Source organism: Aythya marila, assembly GCF_965140915.1.
Source record: "Aythya marila genome assembly, chromosome: 11".
Taxonomy (NCBI): Eukaryota; Metazoa; Chordata; class Aves; order Anseriformes; family Anatidae; genus Aythya; species Aythya marila.
The window spans coordinates 12,121,968-12,138,228 of record NC_139052.1 but is presented as its reverse complement, the minus strand read 5'-3'; the positions used below and the strand labels follow the sequence as shown (position 1 = coordinate 12,138,228).

The window sequence follows — 16,261 nt, the reverse complement described above, 5'->3', positions numbered from 1 at the left end:
GGGTGATGACTTTTTTGGTCATTACTACAGCCATATTTACTGAGCAAAGATGGAAAAGGCTAACACAAAACAACTCTATCTTCATTTTGGTAGTACTTAAGCCTGAGTCTGTCTGTCCTTTGTTTTGAGGCCTTTTTTTTGTATGTTTTCATTATAGTATTTGTTTTTTTATCTCTTCTTTATTCTTTCAAAATAAATAAACAAAAGCAGAAGTGTTAGTGACTTTTCATTTGTTTGTAACAGGTACTAATGATACTTACCCATTTATCTCAGTAGAGGTCTACGCAATCTCTGTGGTGCTAGGATCAGCTCATGCTTAGTTCAAAGGAATTTTTCTCTTATTCTCCTGCTATAAGAAAATTTTAATGGACATTATGAATGTTACACAATCAGGGACGAAAGAGAAAGATTATTAAAGCTCCAGTGGCCAAGGTGTCATAAAACTAATAGTTTGGCTTTTTTCATGCATTTTTAATGTAGCAGCATTTTTAATGTAGCAGGTTTTTTCACTAAAATTTTATTTACATAACAAGAATGAGCCTCTAGTTCAGAAATGGATGCCAGAACTATAGGAACAGAAGTAGCAAGCACTGTTCTTATCCCACAGAAATATTTATTAAGTTTGGTCAGCAAAGTATAGGAATTTTTGATTCTGAGAACTTGTACTTAGTACAACAACATCGTAATATTGACAACAATCACTTTGCCTTTTGTCAACATACAATGTGAAACGTGGATTAACTTGTTCACAATAAATTACAGTGTGATTGATGAAAAGAGCGCAATGACATCAGTAACTTAGGAACTGGTTACAGTTAGCTTCACTTACAGTATTTTTTAAAATTGTTTTCAATAGTAAAATCATTGCAGCTGAAGATTAAAAAAAACAAAACATACAATAATAGCAAAGAAACGCATTTTTGGAGCAACAGTGAGCTACCAGTAAACACCTCATACAGTGATCTTCAAGGCACAAAGCAAAAAAACTGGGTATGGGTTTTTTTGCAGGTTGATGGAGTCAGGGAAGGTAAATTTTTTTTGAATATAAAATAAATACATTTTAAAAAGACGCATACAAAAGTCAGTAAGTCAGTCAAATAGCAAGGCTTTCACAGAATGCCACACTGACAGCACATTTGTGAATCCATTTCAGTCATGAAATCATGTTCACAGCTTGAATGACACAATCACTGAGGCAAGGGTACCATCACTTCAACATAATTAATGGGGAAGAAGCCAGACTCTCCATTTAACATCCCTTCATACCAATTCTCATCGATCTGATTGGTCAAAGTTATGATGTCCCCTTCCTTAAACCCAAGCTCGCCTTCATTTTCTGGTTCAAAGTCATAGAGAGCTTGGCAGCAAGGCTGATCCATGTGCACTGAAGAACCTGCCCCAGTGACAGAAACAAACAAGCAAGCATTAAAAGAGCTTTAGAGCATCCCACTAGCCACTAAGCATGACAATAACAGGTCAAAACATAGCTGTCTTTTTTTTTTTTTCCCCAAACAGTTTTACTATTGCTTTTACCAATTAACATCTGGTCCTTCTACATATAATACTAGTGATTACTATTATTTTAAAACATAATTCTGTTCTTCCCTCAAGTTCAGATGTTACTTGATTTCTGTTCCTAGTTGCATTCCCTTTGCAAAGGATAAGCAAAACTAATAGTTCAAGCAATCACAGCTGTCAAAACTAGTGTGGTCTCTTTGGAGCAATGGCCAGAAGAACTGGAAGGGTAGGATATGTGGATGTGGAAAAGTCAACAGGAGAAGTGACAAATAATCATTTAAACATACTGCACTGCAGCACACTGCCACTGCAGGAATACCTCTCAGAGGGCAGGGGCTCCATCTGTCCTACACACACACACTAACAGCCTGGAGGCAGCCAGCTGGATTTCCACGCACCTGTGCATTTGCAGGAGCTCCTGCATTAGCTCACCTTGCTTAAGCAGTGATGGTCATTTCTGGGTTACTGCTCCCTGAGTCTGTGTGTTCAAATCTTTTGCTATACATGGCCTTCGTCTGAACTAAAGTGACAGTTATGTTAGTAATGGTGGTGGCTATCAAACTATCTTACAGATGAAAACAAACAGCAACCCTACCGATACAGCACCCAGCTGTTCTTGTGACTTACACTGTTTGCTGATGTCTTACTATAACGATCTTCATACCAAGTTACTCTTAAAATATTAATATTACCATATGCAAACACAGTAGTGAGCACATATTTTTGCAGGAAAACAAATATAATTTAAAGTAGAAAACAATCACCATTACCAAAATAAGTTAGCTTATCATTACAGCTGTCTTTTTAAAGATTCTCACAAAGAGGTCGTTGACTGGCTTGGATCTCTAGCATAGAGACCTATACGTAACATATTCCTTTACTCGTACTTATGAATAATAGCTTATTCTAATAAAATGTAATCCAATGTTCAAATTGTAAAGCTCAGCTCTGTGGGCAAGGACTAGCCAGAGGTTCAACAGATGCTCAACCATAACAGATTTTTAATAATACATGCAGCATATTGAAGTAAAATTCTGCTAAGTTGTAGTATGTTTATAAATGAAGAACAGGGAAAAAGACTTCATGCTGCTACCACATACACAGCAGTAAAATACATTACAGCATGACAAACAACTCTTCAATCTTCCAGTGCTTCAATTAAAGCAATTAAACCCCTGAAGTTATTCTGCATGTCTCATTTGCAACATTGCCACAACTCAAGTTTTTTGTCTTAGCTCTCTCTCCAAGCTATCACACAGTCTGATCACGTAGTCAGCCCAAAGAGTAACTTTTGTTTGGGCAAGTATGCACCCAACGTTAATGCAATACAGATAAAATAGCTGAGATGTTAAAAATGCATGTTGTACATTTTAATCTGCAAATCATGGTAATTTGTAGGCAACTACTGAAAAGTAATTGTTCTGATATTTTCTAGCAACAGGGATCAGAAGTCTTTTAGGAAACAAGGTGACAAGACAACTATTCTGGTGATCAGTAGATGAGGATGGGTGAAAGCATCTTTTTAATTGACAAATATATACATGAGTAATATTTGGTGTTACAACTGGGAAGTGGGAATTAATTTTCTGTTTTGTGGACACGTTCCATCCTTTAGAAATAAAAGCTCTTTTCTATTTTATAACAATGGGAGAGAGCTGTCAACACAAAGCGCCCCTTCAGCCAGCCTCCCTGGGATACTGCTGTAACAAAGCTGGACTATTTCTCTGCCCGGGGAAGGCATGGGGTAACAACAAAGTTTAACAAGAACAAACTGAATTACAGCTACTCTAATTCAATGGCCCAGGCAAAAGCTTGGTTCTGGGCATATTTTTGCTGAAACAGTCCATGCACAGAGAATAAGATGAGACACGGTTTTCCAACAAAAACGGACTGACTGCATTCAAAAATAGCTGAGTTATTTTCAGAGTCTTTGCCAAGGTAGAACTGATACCAACTCACTAGAACTGTCAACAGCAGAAGGCAGTGCTCTGAATAATTGACAAAATTTCCTAGCCTTCACCAGCTGCTCCGATGGGGCTAATTTACTATTGCAAGTCAGTTAATTTCTGACAGTAAGGTACCTGATATGAGATGGATCACATTTGGTTCATTTTAAGCTCCAAAGAACTGAAAAGTGTCTGGCAGCCTGGAAAGATTTTAAAATAATGGTCACAGCCAGTACAACCGCTTTCACTCCAGACTGTAGGATCAGTCAAAGACTTCATTAGAGTCAGGCAGCTGCTGCTACTGCACAACCCGATGAGACAAAACTTCCCTGACAAAGGTGATGGGGGCAGCATTGCCTGACAATCTGCAACACACACTGCTTAACATCACAGAATTGGTGACATGACTCCAGCCTTTTCCTGTCTATTAAAGCACGTCTTCTACTGTTGCAGAGGCTTAAGCTAAAGAAGTACAACCCTTTTTTCCTGCAAGGAGGTTTTATGTTAATTTGCAACGCTACACCCACCTCCTTAATTTCTGCAATTGTGGAGCTAAATTGTCATGCTTCATTGTCACATATTCAAAAATGTCTTGTCATAGTGTCTACATCACTTAAACCTTGACAGCACAAATGGAAAAACAACCAGAAGGCAGGTTAAGCATCAGCTGTCTGTGACTTCTGAAGCATTACAGGATGAAACCAGGACATTCAATGTTTTTCATTGCTGTTGTTGTATTTCCAAAGGGAGTTACTGCCCATTCCCGCACCTACTCTTAATCTTCTATATCACAATGTATACATATGGTTGCAGAATTATACTTTAATAATCACAAACTGGAAGCTTGCTAAGTTAATTAGTCCAAGTATTCCTCACAGCTGAAGTGTGTAAACATTTAGATGCTTGTGTTAAACTGCAGCACGTGGCAACCAGACCCAATTAGTTCATATCATAGTCAAACCTGACAAACAAAAAGAATGAAAGGCATGATGTAACACAGCATTTAAGAGTTTTAAGATGAACCAGATGACACTTATAGCTTCAACTGATTAATGAGGATAACAATAAATTAGAACAAAAATACAGATTTGTTATCTGTGCTTAATCAAAGTAGCTAAATAATGTACAACATGAAAAAGATGTTTCAGTGATTCTAGTCCTGCAAATGTATGCAAGTCATTAGTACTATATAATTCCCATGTGTCAGGAACTGTACAAAGGAAAATACCATTAACTGCTCCAAGAAGCTGATACTTAACCTAGAAAGCTATGGTGAAACACAGGAAAAGCCATTTCAACACTCAAAACGGGATTGTGGTGGTTGTGCTGAATTATCACAGCTTACTTTGAACTGCCCTGTTGATTTCCATGGGCTCACTAATGCTAAGATAGTACTTACACTGAGTGACAGCATCGGCGAAATTAAAGCTCTACGTTTTGACAGAGTCAATGTGTAAACAGGGAAAATTAAGCACAAAAGTGCTTGTGTAGGACAAAAAAAGTTTTCTAAGTGAAAGAAGAAAGCGATCGTGATGCTATCCCTCTATCACTTGGAGACCTTAAAACATTTACCAGTGTTTTGCTTAGAGCCACCTGGTTTGCATTTCTAAACCACAAACCATAAATCAAATCTGTTTCATGATTTTAAACAGGAACAGGAAGGTTTTCCCATTTACAAGCAAGGCATATTCACTTCACTGTAATTCCACAAAAATTCATATAGGTAACTTTTGAGTACTGAACAGGAAGAAAAAAGAAAACAAACAATGATTTCACTTCTTATTGTACCTGCTCAGTAGTTAAGCACAGCATCCACAACGACACCTTCTTCAGGAGGAAAAAAATATTACAGATGTTCTAAGTACTACATATGATGTCCTGTATATGTCTTTCTGATATTATTCACATTAATCATAGCAACTGTTACTGATTTTTTCCTATCCCTCCTCTTTATCTCTTTCATGGTTATGTTTTCTCTTCCATTCTGATAGTACTGAGTGAGCCAAGCAGTAAGTGAAAATCCATCATTTAATGATATGCAAGCAGCTGATGGAGTAGTCAATGAATGGAAGTGCCTCACTCCTTCCCTACCTTCGTAAGCAGTGGTCATTTATTTTTCAGTTCATTCACTGAATTTTAGCTTATTAAAACCACCTTTTTTTTCTTTTTTTTTTTTTTTTCTTTAAGTACGCTGGAAACAACCTTGAGAAGTCATCTAACCTGTCTTTTGCCTAAAGGCTGGACTGATTACCTTTAAAGGACATCTTGGATCACTCACATCACGATTATAAACCACTGTAAGGTGTGTACTGCTTTATCTCGGTTTTGACATACTAGTTAATGTACAAATGCTGAATCTAAGTCTCCTGTCTCTGCTGCACATGTAAAGCAGAAAAAAAGCTTATATAACTTGACAAGTAATTGATAGGGGACTAGTTATTTTATACTGGATTCTTAATAAAGGTTGCCTTGTTTTTGCTGCTTTCATCCAGATGTGCTGTGAAAATAACTAGAAACTTACAAATTTATGCATTGCTGCACACATTTGCAGTGATTTGAATGAAATGTGTGCTTGCACCATGTCTTTAGAACCAGTGGTCTGAATTGAGAGGAACATGCAAAAAAAGGAAGAGTTATCTCCCTCAATCCCATGTTCAACAGCAACACAAAATTACTGTCTTGTTATTCAGGCAGCATGGGGAGCTTCACTAACATACCTTCAAGTACCCTGAAGCACAAAAGAAACAAAACGAAGGACAGGATCTTGCTGGGTGGATTTATGCTGCCAATCTATTGCAATCCCCTTCACTATGGATTGTGTAATAGCCTTATTTTATACCAGAGTGCAAGAAAATTAAATACTCAAGAAGGAACATGAAGTTACAGCTCTAAGCTTTATTCTTTCACCTTTAGTCCTCTTCTTTCTCTCACAATAACCTTTAAAAAGAAGAAAGACTGGAAGGAAGAGGAAACCAGAAAGTTAAAAACAAGAAGAAAAAAAAAAGAAAAAAAAAAAGAAAAAGAAAAAGGCTTCAGAAAAAGATCCTAGATCTCATGCCAAATAGAGAAGGAAACTTTAGGCTCACTGCCTCCTCTCTATTTTCCTTACAAATAATGTTTATGGAAAAAAACTGGCTTTTTCATGCTCTTTTCTTTGCATATTATTGTCTTTTCTGTTTTGTTATTGGTCTCTCATCACTCGCTGTAGGCAAAGGAGATAAGGAAAAAAAGTATTCATGAGATGAAGGAAAGTATGAGATGAGAAAAAGTTATTTCAGTGAGTAGTAACCTTAGTAATTATTACCATTCCCACAACTTTCAAGGGCTTTCATCAGTTGTTCTTTTTTATTATTTTTGTGTGTGTGTGTGTGGGTGTGGGTGTGTGGGTGTGGGTGGAATCGGGATCTAACCACAAGAAGGGATCCTACTCCCACAGTAATGGGTACCTGAGAACTTTGGTTCAAAAATGCACGCACTTTGGCATGTATTTTAGGGCCATTAAAATAAAATATATTAATAAAAAATAAAATAAAATTAGTAAGGCTGGGAGCGATCTTTCTGAATTTTACGTGGTTAATAGTCAAGATCCTGTGCTGATCCTTTATGGTCTAGTAGACTGTGGAGAGAAATTAGCATCTGGAGATGTTCCATACAGTGATGTAACACACCCACCTTAGGCATCTGTCTTTTCAAGACATGAACTGCTTTCTGCAACTGACTCCCTCTCTCTCCTCCCACCCTCAGTGGCAATACAGAGAACCTAAAAGACCAAGGAGAATGCCACACCTAAATTTCAGATGGTGAAAGATCACTGAGAGGAAACCTGCTTCACAATTCCATTTCCAAATCTGGGAAACAAATGGGAGGCAAATACATGGATACTGATGCCTCATGAATCTATCATTCTCATAGTACAAGCAACAATCTGGTAAAACACCCACCAACACATTAATTCTGTGGCCACAGGCTTACCTGATGATTTTATGGAAGAGCTATATGCAATCCCATTGTGCTGCTGATTATCACCAATTTCCAGGGTTGCAGTTATTACAGGCTTTGGCTTAAATTCACGTTTAGGCCGACTAGATGCTACATTTATTCTAGAACACAGAGAAGAGCAGCAAGAGATTTACTTGAAGGAACAAATACTTATGGAGTTTCCATCTAGGGTCTGTGCTTTTGCATTTGAAAAGTGGGAAAAAACCCTCCTGCTGTGTTTTTGTTTATTTTAATATGTTTTATTTTGTGGTGTGTTCCCCCTCCCCCCCCCCCCCCCCCCGAGGGAGAGGGACATATGTATTATTTGCTTAAAACTGTTCAATTCTAATGCAATATTTGAATTTCAGCAATCCTTATTTTATTTAATGCTGTGGTCTTGCTGACAGAGGCATAAAGCTTAACAGCCTGAGTCTGAGAAGTGCTGAGCATCCACAGCTGCCACTAAGTTCAGCAGAAGTTCCAGGAATGAGCTATCTGGAAAGCTCTACTGTACATGACATATGCAGAAACCCAGCCAGGACAGAGGCCCAGGGACTGCATCTCAAACAGTGCCTTTTTTATTACAAAAAAACGGGAAACAACCATTTGGTCAGCAAAACCATCTTAGTACCTCTTCCTGTATGCACATGTGGCCCAGCTGAGAACTCCTCATCTCACTGGCCTTCTGGCTCTTGGGGCAGGGTACACAGGCACAGCTGCTCCTGTGTGATACTCACAGCCACCACATCAACCCAAATAAAAATCCCCACAGAGTTATCCAGACTCTGTGACTGTAATGTTAGGCTACACTACAGTGGCCCGCAAGTCATTTTGGTCTCCTGTTTTCTGTTTATTCTCAGGGTGACGTACACCAAATTAATGACAGCAGCGTGGTTTTTTTTTTTTTTTTTAGTAGGACACGAAGTATCTGGGCCTTTCACAAGTACATTCACCACAGTCATGTTCCTAGCCAGCTGGCAATTCCTTTACTTTGCTGCAGAGTTTTGTTATACCCCGTAATCTCAGTGAAAATATGCCAACTTCTCAGCAGTCTCCCAAACACAGTTCAGAAAGTATGCAAGTTTAAGTAAACCTACAAACAAATGGAGGCTGTCCTGATTAACCTCCGCAGATGTGAGCGAGGGATTCTGCACACAGTCAAAGCTTTCTGGGCAGATCTTGCGGTACATTAAAGGCTCACAGTGCAGCAAGAAGTTGCCAGGTGGCAGTGGTTTAAAGCAATGAAGTCCAGTAAAGCACACCAAGAGCACATCTGTGAGGTGGTGCTACAAGATCTGTTGCTTCAGCGACGTTTCACATTCATGAACCTGAGCTGCAAAAGAGGTTCAACATTTTCTCATGGGTTCAGCCTTACCGGTTTTGCAGCTTGCTCTGCAGATCCTCCAAAATTTCTGTGGATTGTTTATGGTAATCTAGCGCTGCTTCTACAAACACAGCCAACTGGCTAACTTGTTCTACCTGAAATATAGAGAGGAAAATAGTTTTAAGGAGCCTGCAGTACATTCAGCTGAAAGATAAACAAACACTTCATTCAAAACAGACCTGGTATCTCAAAAGACAATGATACTTTGTGGGACTATTGAAAAAGAGCATATGTGATTCTATCAAAGAAATTGCCAGTTGGAACCTGAACAAAACTGAGGTGCAACTTCTAGTTCACTAACTCAGGGCTGGGTCCTTGAGTCATTTCCTTTCACAATGTGCAAATCCCTTTTGCTTTCAACTTCCAAGCCAGCTGTCTGTCAACACCAGAGCCTGAAACAGTTAGAGGACATAACCCCTTAGCAGGTGAAAGTGGGGCTTTTCTAATCAGCAATGTTAGGAGAAATTACATTGTGACAACTGTTGTGACTCAGCCCCATTAGCGTTTATTAGTGATGTTTACAAACTGCAGTTCTGAAATTGTGTGGAGTTACCTCACTAGATGGCAGCATTTTATAAACTAATAAATGAAACATGATTTACCTACTATTACCCAAACCTACTTGGATTGAAGAAATATCAGCCAATCACTCAAAAACATGAATGCTGGGGTAAAGGGAGGATGTGAAAGAGAAAAAAAGAAGAAAAAAAAAAAACAAAAACAAAAACAAAACAAAACAACAAAAAAAAAACTTTTATTCACGAGGTAGCAAATAATCTCATTCCCATTACCATAACACAAACTAAAAAATTCAATCTGTATGTTGATCTGTGATGGAACATTACCAAATATTTATTTGTCCTCTTCCTTTAAGACCTCATTAAGAAGACAGAACCCAAGAAGTCTGACATGTCCCCATTCCACCGTGTCTTCAGACATTGGATCACAAGAAGGTGTCTGAGTAAACTTTCTGCAAATGTTTTATGGACCCATGGTAATTTTATGCTATACTTCATCTGCTTTTACTCAGTTAAAAAGATTATTAGAAATTCTTCTGGGATTCCAAGAGAGCCAAACATTGTCACATAGCATACAGAAATGAAACACACAGAACCAAATTAACAGCTGATACAATTCCATCAAAGTCAAGAGAGAGTAATGTAAACCAGCTGAGGATAATGCACAATGTGCCTGGGGTTTGGATGGAGTGGTCAGAGAAAATGGATAGACAAGGAATGTCCAGACAAGATGAGTAAGAGCCAGGAAGAATATGGAACTGGGGATTAGGAGAAGAAAGAGAGAGAGACTGGGAAGGAGCCAGGGAGACCTGAGGGACTAAAAGCCACTTAGCTAGAGGAGCCTGAGACTGGCTGAGTGGGAAAGGCAGGAAGATGGATCTGATAAGAAGTGCATAGAAAAGTGTCTGTGTGGGAGGTCTGGAACTAGCTGTGCAAAAAAAAAAAAAAAAAAGGAGAGAAAGAGATGTGGATCAGGACTGAGTCTGGGTGAGGCACCTGGCAAGATGGCTGGGGACCAGAGCATTGAGAAAAGAGATTGCAGGGCAAGAAGGCCAAGAAAGGGAGACATGTGGGGAATTGGGAAGGACAGGAAGGAAGTGACTGCAATTACTATCTATGTAAATCTGGTGAGAAAGACTCGGCTTAGACAAGAAGGCTGTAATGAGAAGTTTGAGGACAGGAGAGAAATTGGGTCAGCATGGCAAATGGAAGGGAAACAGCACAGTTTTCTTTAAACAGAAACAATAGAAAGAGGGTATGGAGAAAGACATCAAAGGGACAACCACTTCACCTCCCTCCCAAAGGCAGAATCAGTTATACTAGTCAGTTGTTCCTGATCTTGTGGCTTAGGTAAGTCACTATTTCATACGCTGCTTCATCTTTGCTTTGGTGCTTTGGCTAATGATAAATGTCTGAAACATTTCTCAGCTGCTTATGCAAAGAAGAACTATAAAATGCATACACCACAGCTGGCCAATTGGTAGAGTCTACCATGGAACAGCGTGCTGAAATTGTTGATAGAAGATGTTATTTTTTTGCAGCCTTAATATAACTTGTGCTGGTATAACAGCAAGGGGTTATGGACTTATGCACTGCTGTAATGAATGTGTCCTGCTCACAAGCAGTTTAGGAGCTACTGGCTAGTTTATAGCTGGCCATTACACAGGTAGTCAGAGACAGAAGTTGTCTGCAGGTAAATGGTCCCACTTAACAGCTCCCCCTTTCTGCAGTTTGCTCCCAGAAGACAGCACATTTCTTGCTTTTTAAGCATGGTTTCTGTGATAACGTACCGACAGAAGAGAAAGTTTTGGAATAGACCCTGTCTTCCTATTTCTGTTTTAACTTGACTGGGGCTAATACGGTCTAACAGAGAAATCTCTGCAAAACCAAGTAATTTCTTTTGTCTTTCATATTCCAGATAATAAAACAAACAAAAAAACTGACACCCACTCATAAGAAAGAAACTAATATTGTGTGTCCTACTTACAGATAGCAAAATGTCCTTTTAAGCACCCTTCTATCTCTCTTTTCATATAATTCTATGACTATATGGGATAGCACATCCTGCTATTCTGCTGTATAAGCACTGAAGAAAGGATTATCACAAATCACCACAGTTGCTCATTTTTAAGACATAATTTCATGGTGGGCCTCGAATCTGAGCCAATGTCCAAGTACTTGAGCATAACCCACATAAGCTCTATGCAGTAATATTTACAGCCAAGCTATAGTTGTGATTTTTAGAGCCAAAATTATCCAGATCCTTCAAAGCAGCAGCAAAGTTTTGTGTGTTAAGTGAGCTGCTCCTGCACTCAGTGCTCTTAGCACTGGGTACATATCTCTTGCTCATGCTTTAAGCAGCTGGTCTGACTGGCTTCTCCTTCCCCCTGATCTCCCTGTATTCTGCTCTCAGGCAGTTCATTGCTCATAGATAATAAAGCTACATGAGACATCTGTGTCAACCTTGTCTGAGCAATTGTATCTCCAGAAGACCTTGCTGAATTCTTGAGTACTCCCATGCACTGCTGTTCATAACGTTCCTCTCAGAGACAAGGAAAAAAGTACATTCTCTGCCTTCAGTCCTTGTTGCCTGTGAAGGATGGGTCAAACTTTATCCAACCCCACACACATTTCCCACCTGGATATACTGCAGCAAACAAAAAAGCAGGACAGACTTACATCATTTTCTAAGAAATTGAACATGCTTCTTTCAGCTAGTTCCTTTGACTCTTCAAATTTTTCTACTGCTTGCTTAACTTCTTCATCTGGTATCTTTCCAAGACGTTTCTTTTTATAATCATAATCCAAACGACGACCTTCTAGTTTCTTCAAATGATGCTAAATAAGACAGAACATTTAGGTGGAGGTCCAAATGGGACAGGCCCATACAAACACATAGTGATTTAAGGAAGTTTCAGTTGGATGCAATTACAGGGATATGCAGAATCAAAAGAAATGCCAAGCTCAGAGATTATCCAGTCCATCCCTTTGATCTAAGAAAGCATCAGGTACGTCTGGGACTGCATACGTGAATTAAAATTTAAGTTGTGTAGACTTTAAATAGTCATCTGGTAGGACCTGGGGAACTGGCTACCTTGATTTGGTAATCTTAGGCACCTAGATCATGGGATGGAGTTTATTAAATGTGCAACACCTAACATTGGATCCTGCTTCTAATTTAGAAAATCCAAAAGTGCCCCGTGTTCTATGCTTAAATTAATTTTACCTCTTGAATTATATGCAATATGACAGCCAACAGTCATTTTCCCTTCTCATTCCGTAAGCAGTATTCCAACAAATCTTATGTTCTTGCTTTCTTTGTTAGGTGTCAACCTGACACTTCTAACTGACATCACTATACAAGCTTTTCTGTTGCCAAAAATCATGGGATTGACAGACTTACAGAACGGACTCAAAGTGACAGTACAAAATGCTCATTAAAGCTAACATAAAACAATTTCTTTTTATCAGTGGAGAAGAATGACAACTGAAAACAATTCTGTATCGTAGGAGACAGCTATAGACATCAAGGCATTATTACTAGCTTTTTGCTCTGCTTTCTACATACATGTAAATAAATAAAACAACTTTCTTTTCTGCATTTCATCAGGGAATTAACTTGCTTATTACCCAAGTCTATTGGAATCAGACTCAGACAGAGACTGCCTGGCTTTCTTTTGAATTGTCATTTTGTAAACAAAAGCACTGAAAAACCTAACTTTAAAGGTTAAAATATGTTCCTCAGCATCTTATATTTTTCCCATAGTGAAATATGGCACTCAACATTTTAAGACACTTTTGAGATCATTCTGTGATTGCCCTGAATAGCTTTCTTCAACAATCAAATTCCGCCTCTACAATAAACAGCCTTAGGCTGACAGAGAGAGGTGGCAAGACGGGATAATCAGTCACAGTAAATCGCGGCCCACTCACATGATCAGAACAATTAATAAAAAATGTCAGTTAAAATAAAGGAACAGAAAAATACAGAGTACAATTTTCTTCACTATCCTTCTTGCACTGAATATACAGGCAATATGGCAAACTGAGCAAGTTAGACAATGGAGGGAAATAGCCAGACATTGTTTCTAAGCAGATTTCATCGCTATTTTGCTAGAAACAGAAGCTTAAATGCAGTGAAGTTTATTTGCTTTTTTGCTTCCATAAAAAACACTCAGAGAATTGGTGTTTGATTGACTTTGATTATTGATAAATGAAGCTTTACCCTGGAAAACTTACCCCAATCTCTTTTAAATCTTTGTCCTGCAATAACTGTAGAGGATCAATGAAATTTTGTTTGACATTAATATCAAGTGAGTCCTTCACTTCTGCCATTTGCTTCATGCTTTCACCAGCATCCAGTAGTGCAAGGCCTATGGTAAAGAATATGCTACTTATATCTTAATATATGTAAAACAAAAAATGTGTCTTATGATACAGCTCTTTCAAGTAGGTATCTTTGTATCTGCTGTAGGATGTTGAAAAGTAAAAAAAAAATAATGTAAATTATGCACTTGATTTTCTCCTACAGAAAATTAGAACTGGGATATTTTGCTCTACAGTATATTCTGCAGCATCAACATCTTCCCCTATACAGCACCTCCTTGGGTTTTTTTGAGTCCTAGGCCTACATAGCTGTTACTACTTAGAGAATGGCCTTTGTGTGTGGAACTGCAGATCTTAACAACAGGGCAGAAAGAAGTCAGCCAGTTCTGAATTTGGCTTCTGCACACAGTCCTAGCCCAAGCCAGAGCCCTGTAGCCCTAGTCTGTGTTCTTTCCCAAATATGGGACTCTCCTTTTCTCATGTACATTTCTTGTAGTTTCCCTCTTAATCCCAGCTGTATCAAAAAACACCCACTGAGTAGCTCTGTGACAGTTCTTCAAGTTTATTCCAGTCAAGCCCACACATTGTGCATGCTCAGCAAGCAATGCCTCTGTCAAGATTTTGGCCGTGAAGTTTCAGCATATTTTCAGAGGAAATAGGTAATATTTGATTTACCAAAGAATTGTAGCATGGCCAAGCTGGAGTGGATCTTCACAAAAACAAGAAAATGCATATCTGAGAAGCATTGCTCCAAAGCACAAAGATGCCAAAAGCACCCACAGTTCCTCCACACCCCCCCCCCAAGATTTTTTTCCATTAATTTAACTCTTGGATATAGGGTAACCATTTTTATCTAAAGGTTAAAAAAAAAATGCATTGCATCAAAGGATCTAAATGATTTACCTTTGGCAAGTCAGAAACTAAAATGTTTAGAGACAGCAATAGTAACAATCTAACATCTAAAATCAAACAGAGGCAGACAAATATGTAGAAGCAATGTATATTATTATATCAATCATCCCCTAATCACTGTACTTAGCTTTCCCTCTTACCTGGATCAGCTATTTACATAGTTTTTCACTGAGTAATATTCTGTGAAGAGCTTTATACTGAAATATTCTCAAAGGAGGTACACAAACTCACCAAACATAGAATCATCGCCAAGCTCTCTGCCATACCGTATCATGCAGTCTCCTAGGAGTCCTTCTGTCTGAGGGTAGCCTGTGGTTTTAACTTGTCCCCTGATCTTTGACATAGTGTTCAGCATTCCCAGCTTGGCCCTGTATGCTAATAAGGACATGAACAACAACAAAAAAGAGAGATTTTTTTTTAATTAATATAAAGCAATAAATTATTTAACAAACAACCTCATGAAGCAAGTCACTAAGTTAGCCTGTAGACCCGTAAGCTTTTAGTTGTCAGTACTTCATAGTCAATGCTGAAGTAAGATTCCATGCAACAGTATGGGTCACATGAAACTGTTTTATTCCCAGCTGAGTGGGCATCATCTCTCCAGGCAGTTATATAGTGGGAGTGCTTATCGCCTTCTGCTGATATTCACCAATATTCACATTACATTCCCTTGGGTATTTTTCTTTGTGGATTCCTCTATTAAAAGCACTGCAGAAAGCAAACAAAATGGATACAAGCACAGACGAAGCCATTTTAATGCTCTTGTTTGTGAGAGCTTTACAGAACTTTTTTCCCTGCTTTTTTCTTGCTTCCACTATTCAAGACAGTAAGACTTTATTCTGCAGAAAGGCTGGGTAAATAAAAATTAGTAACTTATTGCTAGCCTGCACATATCATGACAAAACCATGCAATTCTTGGAATGTTTTTCTAATCTACTCCTTACCGTTACTTCTCAACAACGTCTTCAACACAGTGATAGCCATGGGTAGGGTATTCCTAAGGAATGTGGACCATGGTGACCAGCTGCATCTTGAACACCCTAGCTGGGCCTTGGTAAAGGGTTGAATACTACCATCGTTTTGTAGACACAACCCATTTAATGCTTCTTCTGTAGACATTAACAACCTATTAAACTTATCCAGGGACATGCATCTCATAAGGCACCCAGAATTGTTTGAAATTAAGACTCTCTCTGAAGTCATCGGTGTAGCTACTAAACATAAATTCAGTCAGACAGTTGTCAAAAAAATAAAGGTCCTTCCAGCAGCTGGTTTGGACAGTCCATCAAGCTCTTAACAGCTAATCTTTGTGACCAACTGTAAATGTAAACATGTACCCTTTCTAGTTTCTTAAACTAAAATTTGAGAAGCTTCTATTAACTGACTACCCAAAATCCACTGAGACCTTGAGCACATGAGTTAAATTCAACAGTCTTTTATATCTCTGCTAAAAAATTGCTGGCATTCTCTTTACTTGAGGGATCCATATCCCACTCCAGGAAATCCAGCATAAATAACACAGGTGCTGTATTGCCATCCCAGGCCATCCAAGACACGTCATGCACGCACAACCTGTATGTATGAGCCCAGTAAGACCAACATCGTGTGTTGTGAGCTGCATTGCAGGTCAGACTTGCTGCATGTAAACTTTATAGTTCCATTGTACAGTACAGTTCATT

General features: G+C 38.6%; 2 protein-coding genes across 5 annotated transcripts in view; both read right to left on the bottom strand.

Moving 5' to 3' along the window:
- ADAMTSL3 (ADAMTS like 3) overlaps window positions 1-322 on the bottom strand; it is a 216,531-nt gene extending 216,209 nt beyond the window's left edge. Inside the window, exon 1 of one of the 2 annotated variants that reach the window (XM_082769441.1) lies at window positions 261-322. The gene's annotated coding sequence lies outside the window, so the exon portion shown is untranslated. The remainder of the gene's footprint in view (window positions 1-260) is intronic. The other variant, XM_082769440.1, reaches the window with a different exon arrangement.
- Window positions 323-522: 200 nt separating this feature from the next.
- The window catches only part of SH3GL3 (SH3 domain containing GRB2 like 3, endophilin A3), a 53,093-nt gene continuing 37,354 nt past the window's right edge, over window positions 523-16,261 (bottom strand). For 2 of the 3 annotated variants that reach the window (XM_082769452.1, XM_082769453.1), the window contains exons 4-9: window positions 14,814-14,957; window positions 13,584-13,717; window positions 12,024-12,182; window positions 8,818-8,921; window positions 7,437-7,564; window positions 523-1,393 (exon numbers count right to left, since the gene is read on the bottom strand). In XM_082769452.1, the coding sequence (XP_082625578.1) occupies window positions 1,188-1,393; window positions 7,437-7,564; window positions 8,818-8,921; window positions 12,024-12,182; window positions 13,584-13,717; window positions 14,814-14,957 (875 nt within the window). In that variant the 3' untranslated portion in view covers window positions 523-1,187. Of the gene's footprint in view, window positions 1,394-1,431; window positions 4,426-7,436; window positions 7,565-8,817; window positions 8,922-12,023; window positions 12,183-13,583; window positions 13,718-14,813; window positions 14,958-16,261 lie in introns of those variants that run through there. The other variant, XM_082769454.1, reaches the window with a different exon arrangement.